The sequence below is a fragment of the Mobula birostris genome, chromosome 15 (assembly GCF_030028105.1).
Source record: "Mobula birostris isolate sMobBir1 chromosome 15, sMobBir1.hap1, whole genome shotgun sequence".
Classification (NCBI taxonomy): Eukaryota; Metazoa; Chordata; class Chondrichthyes; order Myliobatiformes; family Myliobatidae; genus Mobula; species Mobula birostris.
Genome location: NC_092384.1, coordinates 79,770,136 through 79,786,632, shown reverse-complemented (window position 1 = coordinate 79,786,632; position 16,497 = coordinate 79,770,136). Strand labels below are relative to the sequence as shown.

The following is a 16,497-nucleotide window of genomic DNA, read 5'->3' as shown; positions in this document are numbered from 1 at the left end:
CTGGGTACTTTGTAGGCTAGTACCCAAGATGGAGCCGACTAAATTTACAACCCTCTGCAGCTTTATTCGGTTTCAATGCGGTACCCAACCTCCCCCCCCCAAATTTATTGACACAATTTGTCCTCTTTTGCATATTCAATGTTTGTCAGTCTTGGTTAAGTATAATTTTTCATAAACTCTATTGTATATTTATTTTTCTATAAATGTCTGCAAGAAAACGAATCTCTAGGAGGTATATATGTACTTTGATGATAACATTTACTTGATCTTTATGTTCCTGTTAGGTTGAAAGGAAAGATTAAAAGTTTGAGAGAACCATGGTTTTCAAGGGATATTGGAAACTTGGTTTGGAAAAAGAGAGATATCTACAATAAATACAGGCAGCATGGAGTAAGTGAGGTGCTTGAGGGATGTAAAGAATGTAAAAAGAATCTTAAGAAAGAAATTAGAAAAGCTAAAAGAAGATATGAGGTTGCTTTGGCAAGTAAGGTGAAAATAAATTCCAAGAGTTTCTACCATTATATTAATAGGAAAAGGATGATGAGGGATAAAATTGGTCCCTTAGAGAATCAGAGTGGGCAGCTATGTGTGGAGCCAAAAGAGATGGGGAAGATTCTGAACAATTTCTTTTCTTAGGTATTCACGAAGGAGAAGGATATTGAATTGTGTAAGATAAGGGAAACAAGTAGGGAAGTTATGGAAACTATGATGATTAAAGAAGAGGAAGTACTGGAGCTTTTAAGGAATATAAAGGTGGATAAGTCTCCAGGTCCAGACAGGATATTCCCTAGGACATTGAGGGAAGTTAGTGTGGAGATAGCAGGGGCTCTGACAGAAATATTTCAAATGTCATTAGAAACGGGGATGGTGCCGGAGGATTGGCGTATTGCTCATGTTGTTCCATTGTTTAAAAAGAGTTCTAAGACTAAACCTAACAATTATCGGCCTGTGAGTTTGATGTCAGTGATGGGTAAATTGATGGAAAGTATTCTTAGAGATGGTATATATAATAATCTGGATAGACAGGGTCTGATTAGGAACAGTCAACATGGATTTGTACGTGGAAGGTCATGTTTGACAAATCTTATTGAATTTTTCGAAGAGGTTACTAGGAAAGTTGATGAGGATAAAGCAGTGGATGTTGTCTATATGGACTTCAGTAAGGCCTTTGACAAGGTCCCACCTGGAAGGTTGGTTAGGAAGGTTCAATCGTTAGGTATTAATATTGAAGTAGTAAAATGGATTCAGCAGTGGCTGGATGGGAGACGCCAGAGAGTGGTGGTGGATAACTGTTTGTCAGATTGGAGGCCGGTGACTAGTGGTGTGCCTTAGGGATCTGCACTGGGTCCAGTGTTATTTGTCATATACATTAATGATCTGGATGATGGGGTGGTAAATTGGGTGAGTAACTATGCAGATTATACTGAGATAGGTGGAGTTGTGGATAATGAAGTAGGGTTTCAAAGCTTGCAGAGAGATTTAGGCCAGTTAGAAGAGTGGGCTGAAAGATGGCTGATGGAGTTTAATGCTGATAAATGTGAGGTGCTACACTTTGGTAGAACTAATCAAAATAGAACGTACATGTTAAAAGGTAGGGCATTGAAGAATGCAGTAGACCAGAGGGATCTAGGAATAATGGTGCATATTTCCCTGAAGGTGGAATCTCATGTGGATAGGGTGGTGAAGAAAGCTTTTGGTATGCTGGCCTTTATAAATCAGAGCATTGAGTATAGGAGTTGGGATGTAATGTTGAAATTGTACAAGGCATTGGTGAGGCCAAATTTGGAGTATTGTGTACAGTTTTGGTTACCGAATTATAGGAAAGATGTCAACAAACTAGAGAGAGTACAGAGAAGATTTACTAGAATGTTAACAACAGGAATTCTGCAGATGCTGGAAATTCAAGCAACACACATCAAAGTTGCTGGTGAACGCAGCAGGCCAGGCAGCATCTCTAGGAAGAGGTACAGTCGACGTTTCAGGGTCTCGGCCTGAAACGTCGACTATACCTCTTCCTAGAGATGCTGCCTGGCCTGCTGCGTTCACCAGCAACTTTGATGTGTCTTACTAGAATGTTACCTGGGTTTCATCACCTGAGTTACAGAGAAAGGTTGAACAAGTTGGGTTCTTTATTCTTTGGAACGTAGAAGTTTGAGGGGGGACTTGATAGAGGTGTTTAAAATTATGAGGGGGATAGATAAGAGTTAACGTGGATAGGCTTTTTCCATTGAGAGTGGGGGAGATTCAAACAAGAGGACATGAGTTGAGAGTGAAAGGGCAAAAGCTTAGAGGTCACATGAGTGGGAACTTATTTACTCAGAGAGTGGTAGCTGTGTGGAACGAGCTTCCAGCAGAAGTGGTTGAGGCAGGTTCAATGTTGTCATTTAAAGTTAAATTGGACAGCTATATGGACAGGAAAGGAATGGAGGGTTATGGGCTGAGTGCAGGTCGGTGGGACTAGGTGAGAGTAAGAGTTTGGCATGGACTAGAAAGGCTGAGATGGCCTGTTTCTGTGCTGTAATTGTTATATGGTTATAATTGCCTTCTCACAACATTCACCTTTGGATTACAAAAATCTCCCATTAATTAACCTGAGGATTGAACTGAACTTTCTTACCACACCATCGTAAGACTGTATCACTTACCACCTAAGCTTGAAGAAGTTTGAGGATTTATATATATTCAACTATATATGCATAACACCGTTAGCTCTTGATTTACCTGGTTTAAGTTACTATATGATGTAGTTACTAATAAAATAATGTTTTGTTAACAGCAAAACCAGACTCCAGGTGTGTTCTTTTGCTGCTGATACTTTTACAGGGTTGCATGTACATGACAGCACTCAGAGTATTATGTTCCGTGCTGATTCCATCATTGTAAGAAAGATTTGGAAGCTTCAGAGAAGGTGTAGACGAGATTTACCAGAATGCTGCCTGGATTAGAGAGCATGTCTTATGAGGAGCTGTTGAGCAATGCTTTTCTATTTGTTTGTCAATGATTCAGATAGTGGAATCGATGGCTTTGTTGCAAAGTTTGCGGAAGATACAAAAATAGGTGGGGGAGTGTAGGAGGTACTGAGGAAGCAATGTGATTGCAGCATGACCTAGACAAACTGGAAGAATGGGTGAAAAAAGTGGCAATGTTCAGAAATGTATGATAATGCATTTTGGTAAAAGGAACAATTGTGCAGACTATTATCCAAATGGGAAGAAAATTAAAACATCAGAGGTGCAAAGGGACTTCGGTGTTCTCGTGCAAGGCTCCCAGAAAGTTAATTCACAGGTTGAGTCTGTGGTAAAGAAGGCAAATGCAATGTTGGCATTTATTTCAAAGGGAGTAGAATATAAAAGCATGGAGATAATGCTGAGCCTTCATAAGACACTAGTTAGGCTGCACTTGGAGTATTGTTAATTTTCAGCCCCTTAGCTCAGAAAGGATGTATTGTCATTGGAGAGAGTCCAGAGGAGCTTCATGAAGATGATTCCGGGAATGAAGGGGTTAATGTACGAGGAGCATTTGGCAGCTTTGGGCCAGTATTCTGTGGAATGTAGAAGAATGCGTGAGGAATGTTGAAAGGACTAGATAGGGTGGATGTGGGGAAGATGTTCCCTATGGTTGGGGTATCCAGAAATAGAGACGCAGCCTCAAACTTGAAGGGCAACCTTTTAGAACCGAACTAAGGAGAAATTCTTTTAGCCAAAGAGTGGTGAATCTGTGGAATATTCCTCCGCAAACTGCAGTGGAGGCCAAGTCCGTAGGTATATTCAAAATGGAAGTTGATAGATTCCTGGTTGGTCAGGCATCGAGGGATATGGTGAGAGGGCAGATGTATGGGGTTGAATGGGATCTGGGATTAGTCATGATGGAATGGCAGAGTGGACTTGATGGGCTGAGTAGCCTAATTCTGTGCCTATGTGTTATGGTCTTTCTCTTTGGAGAGAAGGAGGATGAGAGGTGACTTGATGGGGGTATACAAGATGTTAAGAGGCAAAATAGAGAGGACAGTCAGAGACTTTTTTCCCAGTGTGGTAATGCTAATACCAGGGTAACATCCTTTTTAAGTTATTGGAGGAAAGTTTATGAGAGATGTCAGAGGTAAGTTTTTACACAGAGTGGCAAGTGCCGAGAGTACACTGCAGGGGTGGTGGTAGAGGCTGATACAATAGGGACATGTAAACGTCTGTTAGATAGGCAGATGGATGAAAACAAAATAGAGTGTATGGTTTGTGTCTGAGCGAAAGATTAGATTGATCATGGAGTATAAGTCGGCACAACATTGTGGGCTGAGAGCCTAGACTGTGCTATACAGACCACCAAGCTGTAGGTACCTGTACCATTGCTCAGACTGACATCAACACAAACTAATATTTCTTTATGTTAACTTGCTCAACTCCTGTAGAAAATGATCTTCCTTTGGCTTCCTGTTTGCAAGGCCTCAGTCTTGGTAGTGTTTGCCGATCACACTCAATGACCATGTTCCCCTCCCTGGGCCTGTGATTTTTCTACTGCTTCTGAGCTCCTTCAGGTACATTTTGATTTGATCTTCTGCTGTGGCTGCTAAGGCTTTGACTTCATTGTTGAAGCCTTAAGTTGTACAATTTCCACTTATCAGATCCTTAAACTCTGTGTTAGTAACCAAAATATTGAACAACTAATAACTTTCTTTGAAGTTCTCTCAAATTGTCTTTGATAATCCCCATGGAACATTTTACTGTCAAAGTTCAAAGTAAATTTTTTATCAGTAGTTTGTTACCATGAACTACCCTGAGATTCATTTTCTTGCAGAGTAGAACAAATAAATAATCAAATTCAAATCAAATCAAGCTCGAGTTTAATTATCATTCAACCATTCATGAATATAGCTGGACGAAACAGCGTTCTCCTGGCGCCAATGTGCAAAACGTACACAGCAGATTCAAAATAGTGAGGAAAAAACATCCGCAAAAAAAAACACATATGTAGCCTAAGACCATGAACAAGGTGTCTCACAAGTTGATAGTTCAGTTCCCGACAATGTGCAGGCGTGCGCAATCCATCCTGCCGTTCCACCAGTCAAACACTGGAGAGCAGTACCGATGGGAGAGGCCAGCCTCCCACTGTGCATTGATGCCACACTGCACCGCCTTCGGCGTCTCCTCACTTGCACTGCAGCAACAGGCAAGCCCAGGGCTTGAGGCCTGGTCCTCGCTACACCTGAGGTATGCAGTATTCCTGCCGCCTGTCGCATCACCAGACAAGAGAAACAGGCCTGCGGCATCTTACGTTATCAATGTCCAACACGGTCTTGCGATCGCCAGAGAAACGTTCAAGACAGTCGCCCACGGTTACACTGCACGCCGCCTTCATGCACCAACTCCAATGCCTTCGAGTAGCAGGCAGCTCCTCCAAACCCAATCCGGCTCCTCCAACAAATACAGTAGAATCAATGAAAAACTACACACGAAGATTGACAAAGTAGCAAGAAGTGAGCAGGGTTTAGATGATGGTGGTGGTGGGGGGGGGGGGTCCTTGATGAATGCTGCTTTCTTGTAGCAGCACTCCATGTAGGTGTGGTCACTGGTGGAGAGGGCTTTACCTTTGACAGACTGGGCTGTATGCACCGCTTTCTGCAGTGTATTATGTTCCTGGATATTGGTGTTTCCATACCAGGCGGTGATGCAACCAGTCAGGTTACCCTCTGCTGTGCACCTATAGAAAGTCAAACGTGCTGCATAAAAATATTTTAACCAAAGCCTTGAACTCCTTAGCATATCCTGAGCTGGTTGTAAACCTTTTAATTGCTTTTCAAGAGGGCATCGGAATGAGGGATTGGTCTTTGGTTAAAATAGACAGCGTGGTTTCACTTGATCGATAGACATTTATTGAACCTGTATGTTTGTGTTGGTGATTACCGGGTTGGTTAAGGATCTCTGCTTCAGTGAGCTTGGAAAACTGATGCCACTTCCTGCACTTTTTCCCTCCAGGCTGTGGGGTGATCATGGACAGGAGGCACTGGAAGCTGCACGAGTCTGCCTGATTAATGCCAGTGCCACCGGCACCGAAATCCTCAAGAACTTGGTGCTTCCCGGTAAGGTTGGACAACTTATACAAAAACAAAGATAATAATTAATGTTGAACCAGACTATTCACTGGCATTTCTGTCCACAGGAATCGGAGCTTTTACAATAGTGGACGGCAATATTGTTGCTGGAGAGGATGTTGGAAACAAGTGAGCCCTTAAACCTCAAGACTTAATTCTGTTGTGCATGGTTTGTTACTGTTCTTTCAGAATCAGTATCAGGTTTATTATCACTGACATACAGTATGTTGTGAAATTTGTTTTGCAGCAGCAGTAAAATACAATGAACTACATTAAGAAATATGCGTATATTAAAGAAATTCAATTAGTTGTGCGAAAAGAGAGCAAAAAATTAGTGAGGTAGTGTAGAAGGATTCATTGTCCAATCAGAAATACGATAGTGGAGGGGAAGAAGCTGCTCCTGACACATTGAGTGTGTGTATTTGGGCTCCTGTACCTCCTCCCTGAGGGTAATAACAAGAAGAGGGCATGTCCTGGGTGGTGGAAGTTCTTAATGATGGATGCTGCTTTTTTGAAGCACCGCCTTTTGAAATGTCCTCAATAGTGATGTCCACATGGAGCTAGCTGTGTTTGCAACTTTTTGTAGCTTTTTCTGATCCTGTGCATTGGAGCCTCCGTATCAGACGGTAATGCAGCCAGGTAAAAGAATCTTTGCCTGGAAGACATATGAAATCGTGTGGTGAAAGTGGAAACCACAGGGCCGATCAATCTTTGGGTCGAGGCAGTGGCCTTTGGCAAGCTGCTGTCGGCGGCCCATGTCTCAATAGGGGTGATGGGCTTAAGTAGAATTAGCCAAATCAGATTCAGATTTATTTATCACATGTACATCAAAACATACAGTGAAGTACATTATTTGCATTAACAATTAACACACCTAGGGATTGGCTAAACATGGCAGATTCACAGCATGTCCCCCATTCCTGATACTATCTTTTTAGTTGCAGAGTTATAGTTGTATTTAGATTCCCTGGAGACCATAATAGGAGTGGAACTCTGGATAGTTAGGCGAAGCGTGTGTCCAGGACTTTAACTGCAATGCTGCAAAAGGGCTCTGGTTTAGGCAGATGACTTTGGCTCAGATTCCTGTCCACTCTGTCCTAGCACAAGGTGGGATAATCTTAAGATCCTCAAGTGGCAGAAGAGAATGCGGAATTGTCTTTGGAGATGATATGATGGAGGTTAAGCAGTACCCTTGCTTAATTAGGTTGCTCCATGCTCACCAGTAGAAATGAACAAATTTTGTTGGAAGATCATCATTCACTGAACTGGTTGGTCTGTCAGTAAGGTCAGCAACATTAACAGTTGTGAGGAAGATTGATCCCTGGTGAACACTCACAATGCGCTGGAGGAACTCAGCAGGTCAGTCAGCATCAGTTGAAAAGATTAGTCGACATTTTGGGCCGAAACCCTTCGTCAGGACTGAAGGAAGAACTTTGGGGAGGGTTTGAAGAATGCTGGTAGTTGAAAAAAACAGTAATTTGAAAGACAAAGGGGTGGGGGAGGGGAAGCAGGGAGGTGATTGGCAGGAGAACAATGCGCAGTAGTAGAAGGAGGCGAAACTATGAGGGAGGTGATGTGAAATAGGGATAGAGGAAGGGAGGGGGAGGGAATTACTGGAAGTTGGAGAATTCTATGTTCATACCAAGGGGCTGGAGACTACCTAGACGGTATATGAGGTGTTGCTCCTCCAACCTGAGTTTAGCCTCATCATGGCAGTAGAGGAGGCCACGTATGGACATATCTGAATGGGAATGGGAAGCAGAGTTGAAGTGGGTGGCTACCGGGAGATCCTGTCTGTTGTGGCGGACGGAGCGGAGGTGCTCGACGAAGTGATCCCCCAATCTGCGTCGGGTTTCACCGATGTAGAGGAGGCCGCACCGGGAACACCGGATGCAATAGGTGACCCCAACAGATTCACAAGTGAAGTGTTGCCTCACCTGGAAGGACTGTTTGGGGCCCTGAATGGTGGCATGAGAGGAGGTGTAGGGACAGGTGTAGCACTTACGCTTACAGGGATAAGTGCCGGGTGGGAGATCAGTGGGGAGGGACGTGTGGATCAGGGAGTTGTGGAGGGATCGATCCCTGCGGAAAGTGGAGAGGGAAAGATGTGCTTAGTGGTAGGGTCCTGTTGAAGGTGGCGAAAGTTGCGGAGGATAATGTGCTGGATCCGGAGGCTGGTGGGGTGGTAGGTGAGGACAAGGGGAACTCTGTCCCTGTTGTGGTGGCGGGAAGATGGGGTGAGGGCTGAAGTGCGGGAAATGGAAGAGATGCGGGTGAGGGCATCATTGATCACCATAGAAGGGAAACCAGGATCCTTAAAGAAAGAGGACATTTGAGATGTCCTGGAACGGAAAGCCTCACCCTGGGAGCAGATGCGGCGGAGACGGAGGAACTGGGAATAGGGAATGGCATTTTTGCATGTGGCGGGGTGGGAAGAGGTATAGTCGAGGTAGTTATGAGTGTCAGTGGGCTTGTAGAAGATATCAGTGGACAGTCTGTCTCCAGAGATGGAGACCAAGACATCGAGAAAGGGGAGAGAAGTGTCAGAGATAGACCAAGTGAATTTGAGGGCTGGGTGGAAGTTTGAAGTAAAGTCGATGAAATTGACGAACTCAGCATGGGTGCAGGAAGCAGCACCAATGTAGTCGTCAATGTATCGAAGGAAAAGTTGGGGAGCAGTACCAGAATAGATTTGGAGCACAGACTGTTCCACATAACCAATGAAGAGGCAGGCATAGCTAGGTCCCGTGCGAGTTCCCATAGCTACACCCTTAGTCTGAAGAAAGTGGGAAGAGCCAAAAAAGTTATTAAGTGTGAGAACCAGTTCCGCCAACCGGAGGAGGGTAGTGGTGGTGGAGAACTGGTGAGGTCTATTATCCAGGAAGTAGCGGAGGGCTTTGAGGCCTTCTTAATGGGGAATGGAGGTGTATAGGGATTGGACATCCGTAGTGAAAATGAAGCAGATGGGACTGGGGAACTGGAAGTTATTTGAAGAGGTGGAGGGCATGGGATGTATCCTGGATGTAGGTGGGGAGGGACTGAACTATGGGTGACAAAATGGAGTCCAGGTAGGCAGATACAAGTTCGATTGGACAGGAGCAGGCAGAAACTATGGGTCTACTGGGACAGTCAGGCTTGTGGATCTTGGGGAGGAGGTAAAACCGAACGGTATGGGATGTGGGAATAATGAGTTTAGCGGCTGAGGATGGAAGGTCTCCGGAGTTGATAAGGGGGGTGATGGTGCGGGAGACAATGGTTTGATGTTTTTTGGTGGGGTTCTGTTCCAGGGGTAAGTAAGAGGAAGTGTCAGAGAGCTGCTGTTTGGCCTCAGTGAGGTAGAGGTCCGTCCGCCAGACTACTACGGCACCACCTTTGTCAGCAGGTTTGATGGTGAGGTTTGGATTAGTGCGGAGAGAGTGGAGGGCAGTGCATTCAGAGGGAGTGAGATTGGAACAGGAGAGAGGAGTGGTGAAGTTGAGACGGTTGATGTCTCGGCGACAGTTGGAGATGAAGAGATCGATTGCAGGTAGAATGCCCGGGCCGGGTGTCCAGGAGGAGGAGGAAGGTTGAAGACAGGAGAAGGGGTCATCAGTAGGGGGAGGGGAATCCTTGCCAAAGAAGTAGGCTCGGAGACGTAGGCGACGGAAGAAGAGTTCTGCGTCATGGCGGGCATGGAACTCACTGAGGTGTGGACGGAGGGGGACAGAAGTGAGGCCCTTGCTAAGGACAGAACGTTCTGCCTCAGAGAGGGGAAGGTCAGAGGGGATGGTGAAGACATGGCAATGGTTGGGGCTGGGGTTGGAGGAGGGTGAAGAGTGGGGGGTCTCAGGAGGGAGAGGGGGATTGGGATGTTCAGGGAGAGCGGGATTAGGGGAGGATGAGGAATCAGAGGAATGGATGGACGATGAGGGGTAGAGGGATGTTTGGGAGTCAATGGGAGGAAAGAGGGTAGTGGGGGAATAGGATATGATCCCTGGTGAGTAAATAAAGAAAGTCCAGAAAGATGGATCAAGATAAGGAAACGGAGAAGGCCCAGGGAGATGCAGACATCCCACCTCTCCTGGAAGTTCAGGGAGTCTCCTGCATATTGATAGCGGTTCCCTGATGCCTGGAAATTATATACGATATCCTGGAAATTAATTTTTTTGAGAGCGAGAGTGGGCGCGAGAGAGCGCGCCATGGCAGAGTGTTCCAAAAGAAAATATAAAACGTACTTCACCCCAGACTACACTAAAGTGTACCCCTGCCTAATAGGGGTCAAAAATAATGACAGTGTTGCTCACTGCACTGTTTGCAACAGTGACTTTTCTATTGCCCATGGTGGGTTAAATGACTGTGAAAGACATGTTGAGGTGAGTTTAACAGGTGTCATTCGTTCATTAGCATAGCTAATGTTATTTAAACTAACAACACACATAAAAGTTGCTGGTGAACGCAGCAGGCCAGGCAGCATCTCTAGGAAGAGGTGCAGTCGACGTTTCAGGCCGAGACCCTTCATCAGGACTAATTCAGTTGCTTGAATTTCCAGCATCTGCAGAATTCTTGTTGTTTGTTATTTAAACTAGCTGGCTAGCTGCTAAGGAGCTACTCTATTGCAGACATCCCACCTCTCCCGGAAGTTCCTGGAGTCTCCCGCAAATTGATGGTGCTACCTCCCTGAGATGAGTTTTTACAGGGTGGAATGTCTGGAGGTGGATCTAAGGCGAGGAAATAGAGAAGGGCCAGGGAAATGGATCCAAGATGGGGAAATGGAGAAGTCCCGGGGAGATGGATCAAGATGAGGAAATGCAGATGGCCCAGATCAGATTTGACCTTAAGTGCTTCATGGTAAATGGTATCTAAGCCTTCTTTGAGGTGTCAGGGTGCTGTTTACATCAGCACATTTGACAATGAAAGTGAAAAATGTGTTATGTATTTTATTGTTTCATTTTCTGTGTTTCTCTTGTAGTTTTTTCCTAACCAAGGACAGCATTGGAAAGGTAAATTCTCACGTATTTTCATGTTTTAAATTCAAAAAATTCACTTTTCTGAGCACTGTTGCTTACTGGTTTATTCCTTTATATTGTGTGGTTGCCCTTAGTAACATGGCTGAGGTTGGAAACCTGGGATGAGGTTGAGGCTAGGGCAAGCAGGAAATCCTTGAGCCAAAGGGTGGTGAATCTGTGGAATTCATTGCCACAGATGTCTGTGGAGGTCAAGTCATGGGTATATTTAAAGCGGATGTTGATAGGTTCTTGATAAGTCAGGGTGTTGAAGGTTATGGGGGAAAGGCAGGAGAATAGGGCTGAGAGGGATAAGAAATCAGCCACGAAGGGATGGTGAACCTGACTCAATGGGCCAAATAAGCCGAATTAGGGCCTGTAGCTTATGGTCGGAAGCTACTACAACCAAGGCTTCCTCTCATTTTGTTTACAGCTGCACAGACCACCGTTGCTCTGAGCAGGAAATTTTTACATAACCTGAAAACTGTGCAGCAGTTTAAATGTTTTTTTTTTGTAATATGCATACTGTGAATATTTAGAATGAAAACTGAAAAATTGCATACTTGTGATTTTATTCACTAATTGAAGGGTATAACGAAATACAGTACAATAAAGAAAATCTTTCACGTTTTGTAAACTTTCTCTAACTGCATCCAATTCCAGCTGCATGGCAACAATGGCTACGTGTGCAGGAGCATTTCAGTTATTGCGAGGTCACCCACCTGTGCCACTTAGAGAGAGCAGTGACTACATCTAAATACATCTAAATTGGTTGAGTCTAGTTAAGCCTGTACCTGGAGCTTTGCAGAGTTCTTCTCCTCACATTACTGAAGGAACCAAAAAACATATCAGAGGGGGTATATTGGCAGCACGTATAATAAGATTGGAATGACACAGTGAAGATTAGCATGGCTATTTTGCAGAGATGACATGCAAATTCGTGAAATATTCTATATTTTTTACTGAAAGCATTGGCTATGAATGTAAGAATGAAAAGGGCATTGCACATTTTTTTCCTTTTGTAAGTTATTTTTATTGTGAATAAAATTTATTTTATACAAATGAGGGTGTAAATGGGTCTGTTAGAAAGATGCCATAACTGACTGTTGTATAAATAAGGTTTCTCTAGAAAAGAGTTCTCAAGATAGAGGGCTTTAAGGTTTGATGGGGGAGCTGTAGAGAACATATTTTATCTTGCAGGTGAGACTAGAACTTGAGAGTGTAAGCATATATTTAAAGCGGGGGTTGATAGGTTTTTGATTAGTAAGGATGTTGAAGGTTATGGGGAAAAGAAAGAATGGGGTTGAGGGGGATAATAAATCAGCCATGTTAGAATGGCAGAATAGACTTGATGGGCTGAATGGCCTAATCCTGCTCCTATGTCTAATGATTATACAACAGTCACTGATAATCCATTGATCACTGAGGAAAAATTTCCCTCCTCAGAGAGAGGTGAAGATGTGGAACTTGTTCCCACAGGAAGTTGGGACAAGTAACATTGACGCAGTTACTGGAATTGAATTATTGTCACAAGTCCCAAGGTACAGCAAAAGGCTTGTCTTCAGATTCATTAATTTATCACATAAACATCAAAACATACAGTGATATTCTGACATTAGTTTGCACTAATAGCCAACACGATCTAAGGATGTGATGGAGGCCACCTGCAAATATCACCACATGTTCCACACCAACGTAGTATACCCATCATGTTTGTCAGAAAAACACAAAACACAACAAGCAACAAAACAACCACAGCAAAGCCAACCTCATTCCTTCCTCCCACCCACCCATTCACATGGACAGTCCTGAGCTCTAGGTTTCAGACATCGAGCTTTGACTGGCACACTGTTCATACAGATTAATTCATTACACAGTGCTTTGTGGTAATGCAAGGTGAACCAATTATGCAGAATAAAGTATATCAGCTACAGAGAAAGTGCAGTGCAGGTTAAAGAGCACAAGGAAGAAAGGAAAAGGCTGATACGTTGATGGGGTAGGAGGAGATGAGTTGGGCATAAGTAACTGCAGAAGCCTAAGAAGTATATTAACCTGCCTTAAATTCTTAAGGAAGCCAACTGTAAGAGGGCAAGTTTATACATTTCCAATTCTTTTCACTCTAGAACCGAGCACAAGCGGCCACAGAATTACTGCAGGAGCTGAATAGTGACGTCAGTGGAAACTCCGTGGATGAGGTGAACACAATACTAAATGACCTTGTTGTTGTTCCTTTCCGCGCGGTGTGGCAACATTGCCAGTCCTTTAGGCATTTGTTTGTTTTTTTTTAAGAGGCCAAGTTGCTAGCTTGACACTCAACCTAGCATGGATAGAAAGCGTGTAAGGAACTGCTGGATTTGAACCTGGGACCACTTGCCTCGAAGTATGGTCTGAATGCCACAACGCTGGCTGTATTACTGATGACACGATGATACTTTGTTATGAAATGTTGATATCACACAGTCCTTGGTATTGAAAACTTATTTCACAGTCAGTTTCTAGTTACTGATTCTATTCAGTTATTCCACACAATGCAGTAGATTCTAGTTCATTGGGGCAACTCTTAAGAGCAAAAACTAATTGAGAAAATAGCCAGAATTCTTTGTTATGCTGCTTCATTTGGACAGGAGACTATTGGCGACCAGTTTCTAACTAGCATCAGTCACCTGCACTTTTATGGCAGTTTGACACTAAGTCATGCTGAGAGTGAACGGTTTTTAAGCAGCTTTAGTTGAGTGTGTAGTGTTCAAATAGCAGTGATTTTTGTCACTGATAGTTGGTGAGAAATAAGCAGCAAGGCAATTCAGAACTGTTTTGCTGTCTGCGATTTCAAGCATTCAGGCCTGGAGGTGCCGGAAACGGCTGTAAGTGAAAATGAAACTATTTCAACGAGTTAAGAACTACAAGGAATTTGAAGGTATTGACAATTATTTTGAGTGTTACAATGAAACTGAAGATTTGGAGGATACAATCATTCAAAGCATTGTATGAAGGGAGTCCATATCTGCACTAGTCTGATTTTGTTTGTTTACAGTCAATCAAAAGAACATGACGGCATACACTGGATTAATTGCTTCATCAATAACTATTAGGAATTAATACAGTTTTATAGTACTGTAGTAGTATTGATAGTGTTCTAATTTCTGTATTTCATTTAAATACATAATTTGTTTTTCAGTTAAGCAAGTTTGCCTTTTTTTATACCGTTTTAACTACTTGAAACTTTGGCTAACTGGGGCAGCCACTTAATTGGGCCAAAATGCATTGGTCCCAATGTGTCGTAATTAACTGGAATTTGCTGTAAATTGTTTCCATTGCCCACAGAATTAGTAACTAGAAAACTGTGGTCAATAAAACCATGGAGGAGACAGGGCAGCAGAGCGACACAGCTGCTAGAGTTAATGGCTCACATCTCCAGTGACCTGAGGTCAGTCCTGACCTCCAGTGCCGTCTGTATCCCCTGTGACAACATGGATTTCTTCCAGACGCTTCAGTTTTCTGCCACACTCAAAAAATATTTGTAGATTGGTAGTTGATTGATCTCTGCAAATTGTCCTTGTGTGGTGGAGTGGCAGAATATGAGGTGTGTATGGGGGAGAATCTGATGAGAATGAAATGGGTTCGGGAATGATTAATGTAGATACAGGTGTTTGTGGGTAGACACAGATGCGGTGGGCTGGAAGGCCTGTTTCTCTGCTATTTCTCTCGACGACTCTACACAACAAGCTGATTTCAGAATCCAGTTTATTATCACTGGCTCCTATTTTGTGAAGTCTGTTGTTTTGCAGTTGCATTGCAGTGCAAATGCAAAATATTGTGATAAATTACAAAATAAACAGTGCAAAGGAAAAATATTGCTTATGGGTTCATGGTACCTGAAAGGATGGTGGAAGGTTCAAGAAGAACTTCCAGAAATGGGAATAATTAAGGGAAAGTATCAACAAAAAGAGATTCTGCAGATGTTGTAAATCCAGAGTAACACAACAGATCAGGCAGCATGTATGGAGGGGAATAAACGGTTGCTGAGTTTCCCCTAGGATTTTGTGTGTGTAATTATAGGAAAACAAAGTTTTATTGTCCTCTTGTGAGAAATGAAGAAATGGCCAAAGTAGGTCGCAATAATGGGCCAAATGGCCTCCTGTACTGTGAACATCTACTTCCCTCTGCTGCAAATGTTACTCAATCCATAATGTACAGTATGAGCAATTTGTTTTTATTCCAATTTATCATCACCGTCATTCTATACCATGTCGTATGACATGGGCAATCATGATCTTTCCATGACCATGATTGTTCTTGGCAAATGTTTCTATAGTAGTGGTTTGCCTTTACCTCCTTCTGGGTAGTGTCTTTATCAATACTCTTCAGCAATTGTTTGCCTGGCATCTGTGTTCACATAATCAGGACTTGTGATGAGTACCAGCTGCTCATACAACCAACCACCAGCTTCACTTGACCCTGATCTGGGGGCTAAGCAAGGGCAACACCTTGCCATGGCTGACTTACAGGCTGGCGGAGGAAAGGAGTGCCTTATACCTGCTTTGGTAGAGACATATCTCTACCCCGCCTCCGATGGAGATTTTGGTTCACCTAGTTTGTCTGGATTAAGGGATGACGCTGGCAAAGTAGAAGTTGTACCCAACCATTCATTGCTCTTAGTCCAGTAAAAAGTCAGTTCATATGTGGGACTGGAGTCACAGAGGCCAACAAGGCAAGAATGACATGTTAACTTTCCTGAAGGGCCATCAGAGTTTGTACACCGCTGTTGGTTCCATGAAGGGTGGGAGAATGTGAGATTTGCAGTTAAAGTGATATGTTCTTTGTGTTTAATTTTGTGGGGCGGCATGGTAGTGTAGCTGTTAGTGTAATGCTGTCATAATGCCAGTGACCCGGGTTCAAAAGGTATGATTTGCGGAGGGCTATTCCAAGGGTGAAGAGACAATTTAGAATGAGGTTGGAGGCGATATCAGATGCATGGCAACTCTGGCAGGATCTGCAAGACATTACTTCCCACAAAGAGAAACCCAATAGTATGAATGGCAGTGAGGCATTGAACTCAATGCCTTCTATGCACTCTTTGAAAGGGAGAACACAACTACAGCTTTGAAGATCCCTGCTGCACTTCATGACCCTGTGATCACTGTCTCAGAGGCCAAGGTTAGACTGTCTTTAAAGAGAGTGAACCCTCGCAAGGCAGAAAGTCCTGATGGAGTATCTGGTAAGGCTCTCAAAACCTGCGCCAACCAACTAATGGGAGTATTCAAGGTCATTTCAACCTCTCACTGCTATGGGCAGAAGTTCCCACTTGCTTCAAAAAAGCAACAATTATACCAGTGCCTAAGAAGAATAATGTGGGCTGCTTTAATGACTATCGCCCGGTAGCACTCACATGGACAGTGATTAGATGCTTTGAGAGGTTGGTTATGACTAGACTGA

At 43.6% G+C, this 16,497-nt stretch overlaps 1 protein-coding gene and 1 non-coding gene across 3 annotated transcripts in view; both read left to right on the top strand.

The window, feature by feature from the left end:
• nae1 (nedd8 activating enzyme E1 subunit 1) overlaps positions 1 to 16,497 on the top strand; it is a 75,768-nt gene that overhangs the window by 1,604 nt on the left and 57,667 nt on the right. For both annotated transcript variants that reach the window (XM_072279979.1, XM_072279978.1), the window contains exons 2-5: positions 5,967 to 6,070; positions 6,151 to 6,211; positions 11,031 to 11,061; positions 13,188 to 13,259. In XM_072279979.1, the coding sequence (XP_072136080.1) occupies positions 5,967 to 6,070; positions 6,151 to 6,211; positions 11,031 to 11,061; positions 13,188 to 13,259 (268 nt within the window). The remainder of the gene's footprint in view (positions 1 to 5,966; positions 6,071 to 6,150; positions 6,212 to 11,030; positions 11,062 to 13,187; positions 13,260 to 16,497) is intronic.
• LOC140210797 (U6 spliceosomal RNA) lies at positions 11,922 to 12,024 on the top strand. The gene has a single exon (XR_011889297.1). It is a non-coding gene; the product is annotated as a U6 spliceosomal RNA (small nuclear RNA).